We start from the raw sequence: 17,950 nt of genomic DNA, 5'->3' as shown, positions 1-17,950 counted from the left end.
TTTATCACATGACCTCTTTTACAACTCGAAGAATTATTATAGATCTTACAGCTCTACACAAAATTATACATGGGGTGATTGATTGTAGTAATCTTCTACATAAGCTCAATATCAATGTTCCTTCTCGCTTGCCTCGTTTAAAAGCTTATAACCTTTTAAATATTCCGACATTTAATTCAAACCTAGGACATAACGCTGCTGTTCCAAGGCTCTGTAGACAATATAACAAACTTTCTAGATCTAATATCGAACTCGATATTCATCGTTACAGCTTGTCCAAATTCAGAGTGTGTCTCAATAAAATTCTAACGTGATATTATTATTAATAAAAAGTTTAGTTTATAAGCTTTTTCCTAATTTTAAGATTTTAATTTGTATTTGTATTTTTACTTCCATTTATTACTTTTTCACTTTTATTTTCTTTATGTTAAAAATATTTTTTTTCCTGTGCATGCTGTGGTCTCCTATAATTGAAGGAGCACATAACTTGTGTAACCTTTATACCGTTTTATTTTGAATGTGTAATTAGTGTGTATCCTTTGTTGGGGACTCATAAATAAATAAATAAATAAATAAATAAATAAATATGAAAAAAATGATGAGAGTGTTTTTTTATGACACGCGCGCCGCAAGTGACGTGAAAACTATATAATAAATCTCGCAAAACGTAAAACTCATACTTTGTCGTATATATTATATAACAATATTTAAATGGTGCGTTTTTTGTAAGTCTTATAATCTTGGTGTTAGGACTTTGTGCAAGCCCGTCTGGGTAGGTACCACCCATTGATCAGTTATTCTACCACCAAATAATGGTACTCAGTATTATTGTGTTCCTGTGTTCCGGTCTGAAGGATGAGTGAGCCAGTGTAACTACAGGCACAAGGGACATAGCATCTTAGTTCCCAAGGTTGGTGGCACATTGACGATGTAAGGAATGGTTAATATTTCTTACAGCGTCATTGTCTATGGGTAATGGTGACCACTTTCTGTCAGGTTGCCCATATGCTCGTCCGTCAACCTATAATACCATAAAAAAATAGTGGTGGAAGAAAAGTAAAGGGTAACAATTCATATTTAAAATTATATTCATTATTATTCTATAATACACTAGCGGCCCGTCCCAGCTTCGCACTGGTAGACATAACTTTTTATCCACCTTGGGTTACGTCATTTAAGTTTTAGTAAGGATTCCTTATCTTTTTAGCAATAAATATAGTCTATAATACTCATGAGTAATGTAGCTTTTGAATGGTGAAAGATTTTTTAAATCGGTCCAGTAGTTTTTGAGCCTATTCATTACAAACAAACAACAAAGTTTTCATCTTTATAATACTAGTATAAATTATCAGTATAGATCTCACAAAAGTGCACCATTCGGCGTACTCTTGTAGCATCGACGCTCATGATTTCAACAATAAAAAATAACAGGGCGAGTCTACTTAAAAGAACTGATCTCCGTTGCATATTTAAATTATCTTATTACTGAGATACACATAGCTAATGTTAGTTATGAATAAAAAATGATTCGTAGTATCAAAGTATCGCTTATAAACAAACAATTTTTTCCTTTTTATAATATTACTTTTACAAATCACTACTGCTCAAAATATTATTATTAACTTGCCAACGCCTCACTGAATTGGGGAACTAAGATGTTATGTCCCTTGTGCCTGTTATACCAACTCACTATTGCTTCAAACTGGAACACAATAATACAAAGTATTGCTTGGCGGTTGAATAGGTGATGACTCATCAGTCATCACCTATTCAACCGTCATCTATTTAGGTTAGTTAGTCATCTAACGAACCTAAATAGATAGCTACCACAAAGCCCTATCACTAAGTTTATATTTCATAAAGTTATATGTTAAACAAAAATGTTAATGTTATGTTAATCTTTCTATTTTGAGTCGCTGCTCAATTTCTACTTGACATGAAAGTACATCCGGATGTTATACATCAATAGCACTATTACAATGGAGGGTATATTTTTTACTGAGGTAAATTTCCGTCCATAAATTTATTTAAAAGATAATTAAATGGATCAATTCATTGTTACATTGCAAGGCTTGATGCACCGAGCTTCATCTGTTCGTGACAATCAATTAGTTATTCAATACAAATAGGTATCCATTTAAAATATAAAACCAACTACAGACCACTGATGAACTATGTAATTACTAATGGTTTTATTATACAAAATGAATTTAAACTGAAAGCGCACACGGAATGAGATGTCCAAATCCCCCCTATTTTAAGCTCAACTCTTTATGTGTTTTCCAAGGCACCGGAGAGTAAAATCTGTTCAGACTCCGGGCCTCTATTATAAATTTCTCGACGCAAAATCCACTAACTTTTTCCAACAAGCAGACTTAGTTTTTGGTCCCAGCATCTTATTTCAAAGTGGAGACTTAGTGATTGTCCCAGTACCTATAGACCTACCTGCCTTATATCATGGCTACCAGAACAAAGAGGCATCTAGAGAAAATGAGAACCAGAATATGGATGCGTTACGCCGAAATATCTCACCTGTCATCTTAAATCAATAATATACGTGTTTCTGTATTATGCTGCTATTCGTAAATAAGATATATGGAGACATTCATATTTACTGAGTTTCAAAATGAATTTTATGGATGAGTATTACGTTGAATCGAGTCATAACCATTATGCGTGAGAACCGCCAAATTTATTCCCCTGGAAATGTTTCGGAGCAACCTGTTTGTTGCTACTTCAAATTTTACATATATTGTTGGGTATTACTCTGGTTCTCGAAATACGAAATAACCGACATCATTAAACTTTATGGAATAAAAACTTTTTGGTTGCTGCTGCTATTTTGTCGGATTTTTTCATTTCATTTCTCATTCAAAGGGTAAATACCAATCTTACCATTACGAACATTTTTTTATTTAAAGAAAATATCCTTATAGTATCTTCATTAATATAAGTACAAAAACTAATTTTAAATGTAACTACTTGTAAAATTTACGTCATTTTAAGCATTATGTTTTAAAGTACGTACATTTCAGGATTTAGTCTAATTAATTAACTTCATATAGATTGTTAATTGAGAAAATTGATGATTTATAATTTAATGCTACAAATCTAAAGAGCGGAACAGTAAACATCAAATTCAAACATCAAAATTGTTCGCTCGAAATATTCCGAATGGTTATTGGGTATATTTTTATTCATGAATAAACAAGAGGAGTATCAGCATAATCAGATTTAATAAATCTTTATATGTATATATTACTTGGTTTCGACATAACATTAGATGTTACTGTAGTTGTATCCTCATTTATTATCCCTAATGGGGAGTTTCAGGACCGCAGCAAACGTGGTTAGGAAAGTTAAACACCAACTGACTTAGATACTTCTTGATTAGTGTATTTTCGTTACTTTCACAGTAATATATCTAATGATGGTACTTTGGAGGAATTGTTTAGATATCAAAATATATTTGTCGTTCAATGTTCGGGCTATTAGTAATATATTTCTTTAGTAGAAATCTGGCTATCAATGTACCGTACGTACAATTTTGTTAACATTGAGTTTTTACTTATTATAATAAGTATAGCTCTGTACACTTGTGTTCACAATACTCTTTATGTATCTGGTAAGGGTAAGATTGTTTGTTTCAATGAGTTTGCGCTGGATAGAACAAATAGGTTTAATTTAACGCTAGTTTGTGTCTGGAAATGTGAACTTGTATTTTTAAATAGTATCTTAAACACACTGTGTGCAGTCGAATTTTAAAAGGAGTCGTTATGATAATCTCTCCTCAAACTGATGTAATGCCATTATAGGACAAATACCTAAGCTGGAGACATTTGTCATCTTAGGAAATTTAACCTTTCCACCAAGTACCAAGCTTGAGTATTAAAATGTTTAACCGGAATAGATCAAAACAAATTATTGCTGCTCGGTGGTTGAATGATGATTCATACCTAGACAATCTTGTACAAAGATCTACGAAGTAAACATATTCAGCTATTATATTTATCGTCTCACTCTTAGAATCAAATCGAGCGGCAAATCTAGATTGAAAGAGAAGCGAGAGAGTTCAAGTTTAATGGATTTATTTCATTTACTTTCTGAAGCACAGTTCTGCTAATACCTACAGCGACATTCCAAACATAGGACTGCTATGTAGAAAATGAGTTAAGCAGAGAGAGAGAGAGAGAGAGAGAGAGAGAGATACATAGAGAGAGAGAGAGAGAGAAATATAGCATGAGAGATTCGTTTTCATATTCATTTTGAAGACACCTTTTATATTAAGTCTTTCCAATAAATCTATCCCATCTGTAATTTAAATTTCTACATTTTGTACTATTGTAAGCTTATTCTATCATTATATATATTGTAACTGGAACTAGGCCTCCCGAGCGCCTAAGGAAGCGATGGCTGGAGGTCGTGAAGCAAGACATGAGAGCCAATGGACTCACACAGAATGATATTAAAGACCGTGCAAAGTGGAGTAGACTTAGTCGGAAGACTGACCCTGGATATAGCCGGGATTAATAAATGCCAGGCAGAAGAAGAAGTAAGCTTATTCTATCAGTACTTGAACGTTTTGGAAACCATTAGTACTATGACTCATTAGTACTAGTACTATGACTCATGGTGTCTGTAATAAGCTGCCAGAATAATGACTCAACAGTATCATTTAATATTTACGATCATTCCTTTGTATTTGACCGACACGTGGAATAGACAGTTATGGAGGCATAAACCTGGTAGCAGCTGGGCGCTCGTAGTTCCGTTTCGAATTTATAATTTGGTTTAATAAGAACGAAGAACTTTGGAATTTAATTAAACTCAAACGTTTAAGGTTTTGCTAATAATATCTATTTCAAAGGAGCTGACTGTTCAAATACACATGATTTGTTCATGTGTATGCTGAAACGTGAGTACTCTCTATTTCGTAATCACGTAATCAGATAAGAATACAAGAAACAATGGGTTTTCTTATTTACGAGTGAGAAATGTGTCAGTACTTCTTTTCATTTTGGGCCGCATCTAATGAACTCGTGTTGTAAAAAAAAGTAACGACGGTACCACAAACACCTTGACCCCAAGACAACAAAGAAAACTGATGAATTTTCTACATCAACTCGGCCGGGAATCGAACACGAGACCTCGTAGTGGCTTACCCATGAAAACCGGTGTACATACTACTCGACCACGGAGGTCGTCATCAGTACTTAAAACTATTAAGCTCCAGTCTTCAACAGAAATTGTCTTGACAAGAAAAGTCCAATAACTGTCAATCCAGTTAGTCAATTTCACATAATAGTCTGTGTGAGAATGAGACATAGTTACGGAAGCCATACTTTCCAAGTATTTGTTATCTTGATGTTTACTTCATGAGCTAAGGTGGCTGAGTGGTTAGAACGCGTGCATCTTAACCGATAATTTCGGGTTCAAAGCCAGGCAAGCACCACTATATATGTCCTTAATTTGTGTTTATAATTCATATCGTGCTCGGCGGTGAGGTAAAACATCGTGAGGAAACCTGCATGTGTCTAATTTCATCCAAATTCTGCCACATGTGCAATCCACTAACCCGCATTGGAACAGCGTGGTGGAATATGTTCCAAACCCTCTCATTAATGGAAGAGGAGGCCTTATCACAACAGTGGGAAATTTACATATAATGTTAATTTTCTATATTTTACTTACTTCATATTGCGTAAGTTCTTTATTAATGAGTTTCTAGTGTTTAATAATTAAAAAACTAGCTACCATTCGCAGCTCCGTCCGGCTATAGTGTTCTCTCATTGTCTTCCAAATGAAAATAAAAATGTGTATTATATATTTTTTACAGTAATAAAAAACTGTGTAATTGAAACTCAAATTCATTTACCCTTTGTAGTGTGAATATAATTTAATATAGAGGTTGGCTCAAATTCAATAACTTTCATCAAAGCACGAAATTCCATATAAAACATTATTTCTCGTTTCCTATCACTTAAGCCACTCTGTATTCGGAGATGTTTCTAGAGTAACCCTTGTTTATTTAATTATCTATCTCACTTTCACTGTAAGAATAAAATTAAAAGGTACAAACCTACTCGTTTTCCATAATTCCGTATAAAGCAAATATACTATTGGTAAAAGTAATATATTTCTCGATATTCAATATTTGTACCGATTACCATATTCATACGTTTGTGAATACGGGAAAATGTATATAATTTGTATGTTTTTTTTTTATTTCAAAAGGATATACAGGACTAACCGTTACTAAAATTTAATGTATATTTACTACGGTGTTTGTGCTACCTGTAGCATAATTATAAATCGTGATAATTTTTTTTTAAATAACATGAGACGTTTTTGTCTCTTTCCAGCGATTACGACTCGTCCGTGAGAGGAAGCGAGTGGCATGGATTCTTCTGTTGCTGGCCGTATTGTTCGCACTCTGCTGGCTGCCCTACAACATTCTACAGCTCCTAATTGATGTCAACGCCTTGCAAGCTGACTCCGTGGCGTTAGTGCTGCCGTACACCTTATTGTTAGGTATGATAATCCTCTGGCAACTTATTCGAAAGTAGAACACATTAACGGAAAATGTTGTCGATAGGATAGTAGTCAACTCAATAGTACCTAATAATTGGGGACAGAATATCGTGTATGTCTGTATTGTGTGTTTATTTTATTTTTTTGGTTTAGGCATTGGCGACCTGTGTAAGCTGTATAATAGATTTGGTTTTGATTAAAATGGTGCCCAATGATTCAGCCAGAGTATAATAAAACCATCCAATATCAAATTGTGGCTGTCATACGAGCTGACTAAAATTAGTACATTCTTATGTACATTAATCGAACATATAATCGCCTTAATAATATTAAATTATTAGAGGGCGCTGCACGCAGAGTCAAAAGGAAACGCTCCATATAATAATACAATTTTAAAATTATAAAAGTGCTAATTAAAGGTTGTTGTGGTGTTAAGAACATTGATATATATGAAACACATTCGAGATAACGTTATCCAAATATAAGACAAAAAGTGATAGGAAAAGAACGCTCAAATATACTACGCAACACGAAGAAGACTTCAAAAATCAAAAATAAGTGTACAGTGGAACTTGTGAATTTTCTAATAATAATAAACAAACAAACAATCAAACCACATGTGAAAAGGAAGCAAAGTGAGAATAATAAATAAGTGGTTATAACTGGAATTATTGAAAAATATTGATAAAAAGGTGAAGGTAGCCGAACAAAAATTTAAGCATACTACCCCACAAAGTAATTAGAGCTAGAAGATTTAGTTAATAAATTTCGTTTCGTCGTACAAAAGATAAGCTGGTGTATTGGTCTGAGAAACGACACTTCGCTTGACTAAACAGAGTTCGATCCCCTATGCTGAGATACATTGCAAAATTCTTCATATATTATTGAAATTTTGAAAGGTTTAATTTTAAATTTTTATTTTATTTTTATTATATTTTTTGTTATTCACATTTTTATTAGGTATATTTATTTATTGACATTTTAAAACTCACATTATTCACATTATTATATTTATTTATTGAAATCTTCAAATGAATTATTATTTTTGTTTGATAACATTCTAAATTATTTTACATTAATAATTAATATCGAATAGCTTAAAGTTTTTATAATCTTGATTTTCAATCAAATGAATATGATGGTTATGATATTTTTAGTAACCTGTTTTTCTTAAATATACATATATGGTTTTGACGTCTTAATTAATTAAATAGTCAACAAATTATTTTATTTTTTTAATATTACAATATACACATATTTTTACTGACATTCGGAATCACAATAATATGACATAGCTTAAATTTTTATTTAGATTGACATATGAAAATTAACCATATTTTTACTTACATTTTGAAATTAAAAATTAAATATACGTATTTTACTGCAATCTTAAAACCCTTAAAATATTTTATTATATTTAATTTGCCGACTTCAATTTTTTCTTATTTAATTTAAATTCATATAAGTAAATAAAAAATGGATGAAATCCTATTAACACTAAACCTAATTAAAGAAGAAATGACTAGCCAAAAGGCTGAAATGAAAGAAATGAAAGAAAGTATAATTAAAACTATTAATAGCAGCATGAACGAAAGGTTTTGTACAATAGAATCAAAATATCACGAACTAACTGAAAAAGTCGAAAAACAGGAGACAAAAATTTACAATTTAGAAAAAGAAGCAAGGAAAAGAAATATTATATTTTTTGGGGTTGAGGAAACCGAAAAAAGTTATAATGATTTAGAATTAACTATATTAGATATTATAAATAATAAAATGGAAATAAGCTGCATAAATAGAGATGTAGAATATTGTAGGAGGATAGGCAGAAAGGGTAAAAAAAAATACGACCCATAGCAGTAACTTTCTCATCAATGGGAAAAAAATCGAACTTTTAAAAAACAAACACATTCTTTCTAATTCCAATTTTTATATAAAACAAGACTATCCTCCTGATGTACTAATAAAACGTAAAGAACTGCAAGAACAATTGGAAGAAGAGAAAAGAAAAGGAAATAAAGCGTTTATAAAATATGATAAAATAATTATACTATCAGTAAATAACATAGAAGAAAAAATAAGAAACCCAACAAAATCGCCAGAAAATTCATCATCAGAAGACAAGACAACAGAAACACATTATACAAAACAATCAGAACAAATATCTCACCCGTAAAATAGCAAAAAAAGGTTCCTTTCAAATTCCCCACAAGAAAAGCAGACTAGTAAAATTAATCAATCGACAAGAACTCAAGTTAATAAGAAAAATAAAAAAAACTTCTAGTATTAACCGTTCAGGAGGAATAGTAAAACCAGGTCTTCTAAATTACTTAGTAAACAAAACACCCACAACTAACCAAGCACAGCACAACTAGCAATTAGGACACCCTCTCAAGAAAACTGTAATAGCTAAAAATAAAAGCAACATAACACATCTTCCAAGCCGGCCGGTCACCGTGGAAGATTACGACCAACACCCTCCAAGAAATAAAAAATCGAATAATCAACAACTACATAAAAAATCAAGTCAAAAGTTCTATGTGGCAACATACAATGTAAGGTCTTTATCCTCGCATGAGAGGATGATTTAACTCCAGGAAGCTTTAAAAGGAATTAAGTATGATATTATTGGTTTGTCAGAGGTCAGACGCCTGGGAAGTAAAATAGAGGAATATGAAAACTTTATTCTATGTAATATAGGTGAGACTCCTGGAAAATATGGTGTCGGTTTTCTGATAAATTCATCATCAAAACAATATATAGAAAGCTTCACTGGAATCACAGAAAGAGTGGCATTATTAAATCTTAATATACAAGGATACAGCATGAGTGTGATACAAGTATACGCACCTACAGAGGCAGCAAATGATGACGAGATCAATGAATTTTACAAATCCTTGGACAAAGCCATAGAGTCCGCCCACAAAAACCAAGTAATAATGGGTGACTTTAATGCAAAGATTGGTCAACTGCAAAAGGATGAATACTTAATAACAAAGAATAACGGGTATGGACAAAGAAAAGAAAGAGGACAGATGCTAATTAATTTTGCTCTTGAAAATAAACTAGCTATTATAAACACATTTTTCAAAAAGAAACGGCGTCATAGATGGACATGGAGATCTCCAAATGGAAAATATAAAAATGAAATAGACTACATAACAACGAACCAACCAAAAATATTCCAAAACATAGAAACTTTAAATTTGAATTATTCAACAGACCACAGACTAGTCAGAAGCACAATTACTTTAACAAAATTAAAGAAAAGCAGAGTGACTTACACAAGTAATCAAATGAATACTTTAAAAAATATTGAAGAAATAAACGAATATAAAGCTAACCTAAAAAATAAACTGTTGCACTGGAAAAGCTCTGAATATGTTCAAAGATGCTATGATTCACTGGTTTTAGCAATTAAACAAAGCCTAGAAGCTACAAACTCAAAAAACGTCAATCAACGCACTACAAAACAAAAGATACTATCTGAAAGAACTTTATCACTTATAAAAAGAAGGCAAATACTTCAAAAGACGAAAAACAAGTCCCATTCCCAAAAAAACGAACTTAGCGCATTATACAAGCTAACGAGCAAATACTTCAAACTTGACTACAAAAACTACAGGACAAATACTATAGAAAAAATTGTCGAAAGTCATGGGAGCCTAAAAAAGGCTAACAGGCAATTACGAACAAATAGAACCTGGATCGAGGGATTGAAACGGCAGGGAAAAACACAACACAATCGCAAAGATATTATTAGTATTGCCACAAACTTCTACCAAGACTTATATAGCGAAAAACCAGATACACATACTTTACCAAATTCAAATAAACAGGAGAATGTAGAGATCCAGAGGAATAGTGCCGAAGAAAAAATAAAACCGATCGATGAATTAGAAATTATTCAAGCAATAAAGAGTTTATAAAATTTTAACAAAAAGAAAAACCGACTTCAAACAAAACACTATTTTAAAACAAATGAATATGCACGAAAAAGTAATAAAAATAATTGCGTTTCAACATATTTTTTAGAGTCTTCCTAAGTTAAATGAAATGAAAAATATTAGACTACTTAAAAGTCGATTAACGATTATATCATGTAGTTATAGTTATTGGTATATTTGGAGCCGGTGTCAGCCACGGTGCCCTTGCCCCAACAATCAAAAGAAAGAAGCGATACGAGCCCCTTGATTGATCCAGTATATTATTGTGTAAAAGGTAATTTGTAAAAAACATATTTGTTAAAGTATTCTCGTATTGTTTTTTGATAGATATACTGTAGGGTTTTATTGGCTGACACCGACTCCAAATATAACAATAATTATAACTACATGATATAATCGTTAATCGACTTTTAAGTAGTCTAATATTTTTCATTTCATTTAACTTAGGAAGACTCTAAAAAATATGTTGAAACGCAATTATTTTTATTACTTTTTCGTGCATATTCATTTGTTTTAAAATAGTGTTTTGTTTGAAGTCGGTTTTTCTTTTTGTTAAAATTTTATTTATTTTTTGATTTTAAGTGAAGCTGATGTTGACTAACTAATTCTTTTTAAATTTGGATAGATTAAACGTTCCGTTTATATGAGTCAGAAACTACTTCGAGGACAATTTCAAAGGAAACTGGCGAATAAAGCAAAAATAGACTTTCGAAAATGCGGATTTAATACGTCACACGGCGTAAACTACAAGGATCCCTCGAAAGAGCTGTAATCGAACTCAGCAAAAAAACTTTGAAAAAGACCAACTATATTTCGTACATCATATGACATCACATCACATACACAAAATTTGATTAAAGATAGTAAGAAATTCTGCCCCATATCGCACCCTAACTGCGAGCCGTATAGGAGTTCCATCACTACATAGTATAAAACAAAGTCGCTTTCTCTGTCCCTATATCTTTAAATCTACGCAACGGATTTTGATGCGGTTTTTTTTAAAAAGATAGTGTGATTCAAGGGGAAGGTTTGTGTATATAAAACATGAACAATATAGTAAAGAAACACTGATAATTTTGAGAAGTTTGCGATGTGATGTCGTATATAAACAAATTCTGTAGTATATTTAGTATCACTATTGCACCCGTGCGAAGCCGGGGTGGGTAGCTAGTTGATTATAATATTCGACTATGATAATTACATAAACATAACCACATTACGGAAGGTGACTCAAATATCCAAATAACCTATAAATAAAAGATTCGACTGAGTATCGCTAACGTGCTTCTCTGAATTGTTCCGTTTCCTTCCGTTCCGTTACTTTGTCATGTATCCTGTGCTCAGAACCTTACCAAACTTTCACCAAATTACCCTTGAAGTATAAATTTTATAATAAAAAAAGAATTATCAAAATTGGTTAACGTGATTTTCAGTTATTCACCTATTTGTCGCGCATATACATAATGCAAATTTAAGACTTATGTCGTTTTCACATGGATACCATCATCGGAAAAAAAAAAATAAAAAAAATGGGACCCCACGGGAAGCACTACCTTTCAAACAAAAAAAAAATTATCAAAATCGGTCCACCCAGTGAAAAGTTATGAGGTAACAAACATAAAAAAAAAAAAAAAAAAAAAAAAAAAAAAAAAAAAAAAAAAAAAAAAAATACAGACGACTTGATAACCTCCTCCTTTTGGAAGTCGGTTGAAAATCAGATAAAAGCCCAGGTCCAGACAAAGTTACAAACGAGGCTATTAGGTATGGTGGAACTCTGCTAGTCAAGCCATTGGTTCAACTTTTTAATCTCATCTTAGATACAGCAATTATACCAAAGCAATGGCTTGAATCAAATATAATCTTGCTCTATAAAAAAGGTAACCCACAAGAGATATGTAACTACCGACCCATTAGTCTCTTACCGACGCTATATAAACTTTTTTCCTCAATCATAAATAAGAGAATAAGCGGCACGCTAGACAAATGGCAACCTGTGGAACAAGCAGGTTTTCGAAAGAATTTCTCCACAATGGATCACATACATACTCTAGATTTAGTGATTGAGAAGTACCAGGAAAAACAGAGACCGCTTTACATCGCTTTTGTCGACTACCAAAAAGCATTTGATACGATATCTCATAAAAGTATTTGGGAGGCCCTAGAAGCTCAAAAAATAGAAACTCAAGCTCAATACGTACATAACAATTATAAAAGGCATATATAGAAACAGCACGAGCAAAGTTAAGCTAGAAAAAATTGGTCAAAGCTTTCCTATAAAGAGAGGAGTAAGACAGGGTGATCCACTCTCGCCGAAACTTTTTATAGCTGTACTAGAAAGCATCATAAACAAACTGGACTGGAAAACATGCGGCTTGAACATCAATGGCAAGTACCTAAGCCACTTAAGATTCGCAGATGACATCGTATTATTATCAGAGACCAGCCGTGGTTTGCAGTATATGCTAGAGACACTTCAAGCTAATAGCAAACAGGTGGGACTAGAGATGAATCTTTCAAAGACGAAAGCTATGACAAACAGCATTAAGGCGAGTATTAAAATAAAAATGAACCACTAGAGTACGTGAACCAATACATCTATCTTGGTAAACAAATAAGCTGCATAAAAGATGGTAATGAAATGGAAATAGAGCGTAGAATCAAAAACGCCTGGAATAAATATTGGAGGTTAAAATATGTTTTCAAAAGTAACATGTCAATTAAAGTTAAGAAGAAAATCTTAGACTCATGCATCCTACCTTCTTTAACATATGGCTGTCAAACGTGGAAATTCACGAAAAAAAATTAAAAATAAAATTAGTTCATACCAGAAGGGTATGGAACGAAGCATGCTCAATATAAAAAAGATACACAAGATTCGACACACAAAGATAAGACATCACACAAAAGCGATAGATGCGCTGTCGTATGCCCAATCACAGAAACTGAGATGGGCTGGCCATGTAGCCCGCTATGTTGATGAGAGATGGACAATAAATGTCACTAAATGGATGGGCCCAGCAGGCAAACGAAGAGGGGTCCATGCAAAAACAAGTTTTTCAAGAAGAAACACTTTATCTATAAATTCAAAAATTTTTAAAAAAAGAAAAAAAACTTAAATATTCAAAACCTTATTTTTATATAACTTTAAAAAAATTAATAAAACTGTATAACGTAATATGTAAATTTATGCATGGAATAAAAGGCTTTTTTATTTTTTTATTTATTATTTTATTATAATCGCCTGAACATGTACATCAACGGATATCAATGTATTGGCAAAATATTAACTTCATTAGCATGCAATTTGGCTCAATATCAGCAAAATCGTTTGAGTCAAGGTCATTTTTTTTTCATGACATTTCTAACAACTCTTAGGTCTATGGTTACTTGAAAGTGTTTGTTATTAAGTCGCTCATTTGTTAACCGAGTTTTAATTAATCTATTTCCAGGACACACGAACTCAGCTATCAACCCGATAGTCTACTGTCTGATGACGCGCAACTTCAGACGGTCACTTCGCAAGCTACTCTGTCACGACCCTGGTAACATTAACTCTAGTACCCATTTCCATGTAAGTTATACGGTCCTGATATAGACGTAATGCTAACAATACTTACTATATGATATGACACTTGAGAGCACCTCGGAGGTATGAATCGGAAAGATATATATTGGAAATCATACTTTCTATATTTTCCTGTTCAGTGCTATATATTATTGTGTATCACGATTCATTATTTATTCTTAGGAATTTTGTAATAAACAGTAAATTATTCAGTAATAACAATTCAATTCAATTTAACTCATTGCTTCTACGTTTCTAAAAGCGCATTCATTTTAAATTGCATTTTTAAGTAATTACTAGGAATATCATAAATATAATTATTTACTTCTGTCATTATTTTTACATTTAATCATTGTATGATAGAGCAGAGCAGAGCATATTGGAATCCAGTTGCAGTAGCTAGAACCTAAGACTTATTTACTTTACAAATTATGCTTATCTGTAGTAAATATTTTTATGTTACTTGTCAGTAAAAACTGACATAAAAATATACCCCAAGGAATAGACGTAAAAAAGGTATACATATCTATGACATAATTAAGTAATATCTATACACACAAAACATACAATTTCTTAAATGTATCTAAGACGATCTCAAATCTTTCCAGATGCAAGGCTTACGTCAAAAATCCAACACGTCTAGTTTACGAACGTGCACGACTGTGACCTTCAGGAGCAGTAACCAGAGTCGACCATCTTGCACGCAGAGTATTCAATACGGAAGGGTGAATAGAAGCTCATTGCGAGACGCAGCTTGGAAAGACAGGGGGAAAGCGCAGTTTTTGTAAATACAACCTACCGAAAAGAATTAATTGTACGCTTGAATTCAGATAAAAAATAGCTTGTATTGAAAATATATTTTAGATAATTAAAATATAAGCCATTTATAAATGTTATAAAGTATTGTCAACCACCGGAGTAGTAAAGACAAATGCATAAACAAAAGATATTGAATCGACGCATTATCTTTGGTCGAGCTCTTGAATAATCTATGGATGAACAAAAAAGTGTTATGAACTTCAGACGTTGCTATCGTAAATTTAGAAGTAAAAGATGATATACGTATTTAAGTGGTATAATATTGTATTATAAATAAATAAGAAGCTGTAATTTGAATAAAAATATTACATGTAATCGGTTTCTAGTCATACTAGATGTAATATTGAGTAAATTGAAATTATTTCAAGTTTAATATGAATTAACATTCTATAAGAATATGTTACGTGGAATTTACAGGTAGTAGGGCTTGTAGGATGCAGAGATAAAATAACAAAACAGCCACTCAGTAAACCTATAGGTGTTATTAATTTGCTGTTCCAAATATATATAATTTATCATCGATTGCCTTTTTATAAGGAATGCAAAAACGCATTTATTTGACGATATCCGTAGTCGAGTAGTGCGTACACCGGTTTTCTATGTTGTCTTGGGTCTGGGTATTTATGGTGCCATCGTTACTTCTTATTTTCCATAACACAAGGGCTTTAGCTTCTTACATTGGGTAGTAAGTAGTATTCTTACATATACATTTTCATTCATACATACAAATAATGTATGTGATGTTGTCCAATATTTATTTATTATACATTTATTTATATGTTCCCACAATAAGAGTGGGTGGGTGAGCTTAGTGAGACTAAACGTAGACGAGCGTATTCCCTATACTTCACTAAAATAATACTCAAACAAATTCCACTCTGAACTATAACTCAAACACAACGAAATAAAAAATAAAAAAACGAATGTGATTAAGCGTTCTTTAACCTTACCTTTTACCCTTGACAAACTTACTTAAATAACGGAATATAAGATAATTTTGATGTCATTTTGTTTGATCGTCTTGCGCTATTGTGAATCAGATTGCATCAGTTGCGTTGCACTAAACAATCTTGAGTTATTATACGTTCTCATCTGTATAAAATGAACCTCCATCTAAAAGCATATGAAACGAGTTAATTTTTAAGTAATTATAAGTAAATTATATATTAAATTAAGGAGAAATAAGATTATATTTTTGTTTATGCATTTATATGAGAAAAGTATTTAAAATTGATTGATATAACGTAGTTATTAAGATTATAATAAGAATATATATAAGCAAATACCGATAAGTTATATTCTTATATAATTTATTTATTATTAATAAATTAAATTAAATTCATTAAAGTTTATTGTTTTACGTTGGATGTAAATTTTCTCATATATTTTTTAAGATATGTAATATAATATATGAATATGAAATTATAAAATGTTAAACATTCTAGTCAATATTTAAAATTAATTTTAATTTTATATCGATATACTTATTCGAGCTTCGCAATTAAATTTGATGGTCTCTGCTACTTGCAATTTTATTACATAATGTAACAAAATCATTTGTCACACTGTTTATTATAAAGGAGAACGTTTTGATATTTATAATTATAATTTATTTTAATGTACCGCGTTCGTGAAAGACCAATCATATTGCAGCGTTGCTGCTGTTTACAGCAAAGTTTTCCTGTAATCTCACTTCGCGTATTATAATTTATTTCGTAAGACTATATACAAAGACTATATATAGTATAGTAAAGTATAAGACGATACTGTTTACAAACATCAATAACAATAACAACGATACTATTTAAAGTTTTTTTGTGTTTATTCTTTAATGAACCATTAATAAACATTCTTTAGTTTTTCATTTATAAGTAGTTCTTTTTTTTTTCTTTTTTTTTCTAAATTAATTTTTATTATTTGTTGTAGGAATAGCTCTTGTTTTCTCATATCTTAGATCAGACGCACTCATTCCAAAAATGTAAAATCATAAAAGAGTGACTAAATACAACTAAGCGAAGCGGAGTGGGTATCATACTAAGTAATATTATTCTAGAACTGTACAAATGGAAAATATTAAGAAGTACAACGATAGAGCCTACGAATCGATACTCTATTTGACTCTTTATGATGTATGTGTTGTTCTTGCTTGAGTGAGCCGGTATAACTTCAGAAATATAACATAACGTCTTAGTTACCAAGGTTGGTGGAGCATTGGAAGCAAGGAATTATAAATATTTCTTGCAGCGCTATTATCTATGGGTGATAGAGATCACTTAGCATCAGGTGGATCAGTTACCCACCCGCGTATCTCATATATAAAACAAAAATTGTTAACAAAACTCGTTCACAAGTATCGAGTATCGAGAAAATCGCTGCTGTAGCGATACAATCTGTTGAGAAACAAGTGAAAGAACATATATAAATCACGTGTGACTTAAAGAACCATCAACGACTTTGTAAATAAGGAATACATAATATGTATGTAAGTTACTGTAAGCCTCCGTTTTGTAGCTATTATGGTTGGTGGTCTTTCAAATTTTATTGAAAAAACTGGAACGCATTAATTAACCACCAATAATTCCATGCGTATATGCTTAAAGTATAATTATGTTTTATTTAAAATTGAATAAATAAGCTTATGTAATATAACTTATTGTAATAAACGCTATGTAAATAAACAGTTGATATCATGAAAATGAGTTTTATTAAATTGTTACAGATTTTGTTGCTTTTCTTTTGATGTGCTATGACAAAATATGAGTGTGTTTTTATGGTGACATAACATGGAAACTACATGATACCGTCGCTTGTTAAACTACCAATTAAGTCAAGTCAATCGAAATATCTAACTTATCTTAATCTACAATTTTTGTTTTATTAAAAATTGATACCGATAATGTTAAAATTTGTGAGTGTTAAAGCATTTTTCCAAATAGTATTATTAATGAATAATAAGATCCTTAATTTAGTCTTAAAAACTCTGCTAAGGCATCAAATCCTTAACAGATATCGTCACTACAAAATTAAATTATCATAGTTCTAGAAAACTATCATGTTACGTTATTCACTTTAAATTATAATAAGAATA

The 17,950-nt window shown here is 31.5% G+C and overlaps 1 protein-coding gene across 2 annotated transcripts in view; it reads left to right on the top strand.

Annotated features, from left to right (window-relative positions):
* Positions 1-15,049, top strand: part of LOC124530577 (neuropeptide FF receptor 1-like) — a 164,918-nt gene extending 149,869 nt beyond the window's left edge. The window contains exons 6-8 of one of the 2 annotated variants that reach the window (XM_047104797.1): positions 6,363-6,531; positions 13,928-14,049; positions 14,652-15,049. In XM_047104797.1, the coding sequence (XP_046960753.1) occupies positions 6,363-6,531; positions 13,928-14,049; positions 14,652-14,831 (471 nt within the window). In that variant the 3' untranslated portion in view covers positions 14,832-15,049. The remainder of the gene's footprint in view (positions 1-6,362; positions 6,532-13,927; positions 14,050-14,651) is intronic. The other variant, XM_047104798.1, reaches the window with a different exon arrangement.
* The last annotated feature ends 2,901 nt before the right edge of the window (positions 15,050-17,950 follow it).

The sequence above is a fragment of the Vanessa cardui genome, chromosome 6 (genome assembly GCF_905220365.1).
Source record: "Vanessa cardui chromosome 6, ilVanCard2.1, whole genome shotgun sequence".
NCBI lineage: Eukaryota > Metazoa > Arthropoda > Insecta > Lepidoptera > Nymphalidae > Vanessa > Vanessa cardui.
The sequence above is the reverse complement of the archived record's forward strand: the minus strand, read 5'-3'. Positions and strand labels throughout refer to the sequence as shown.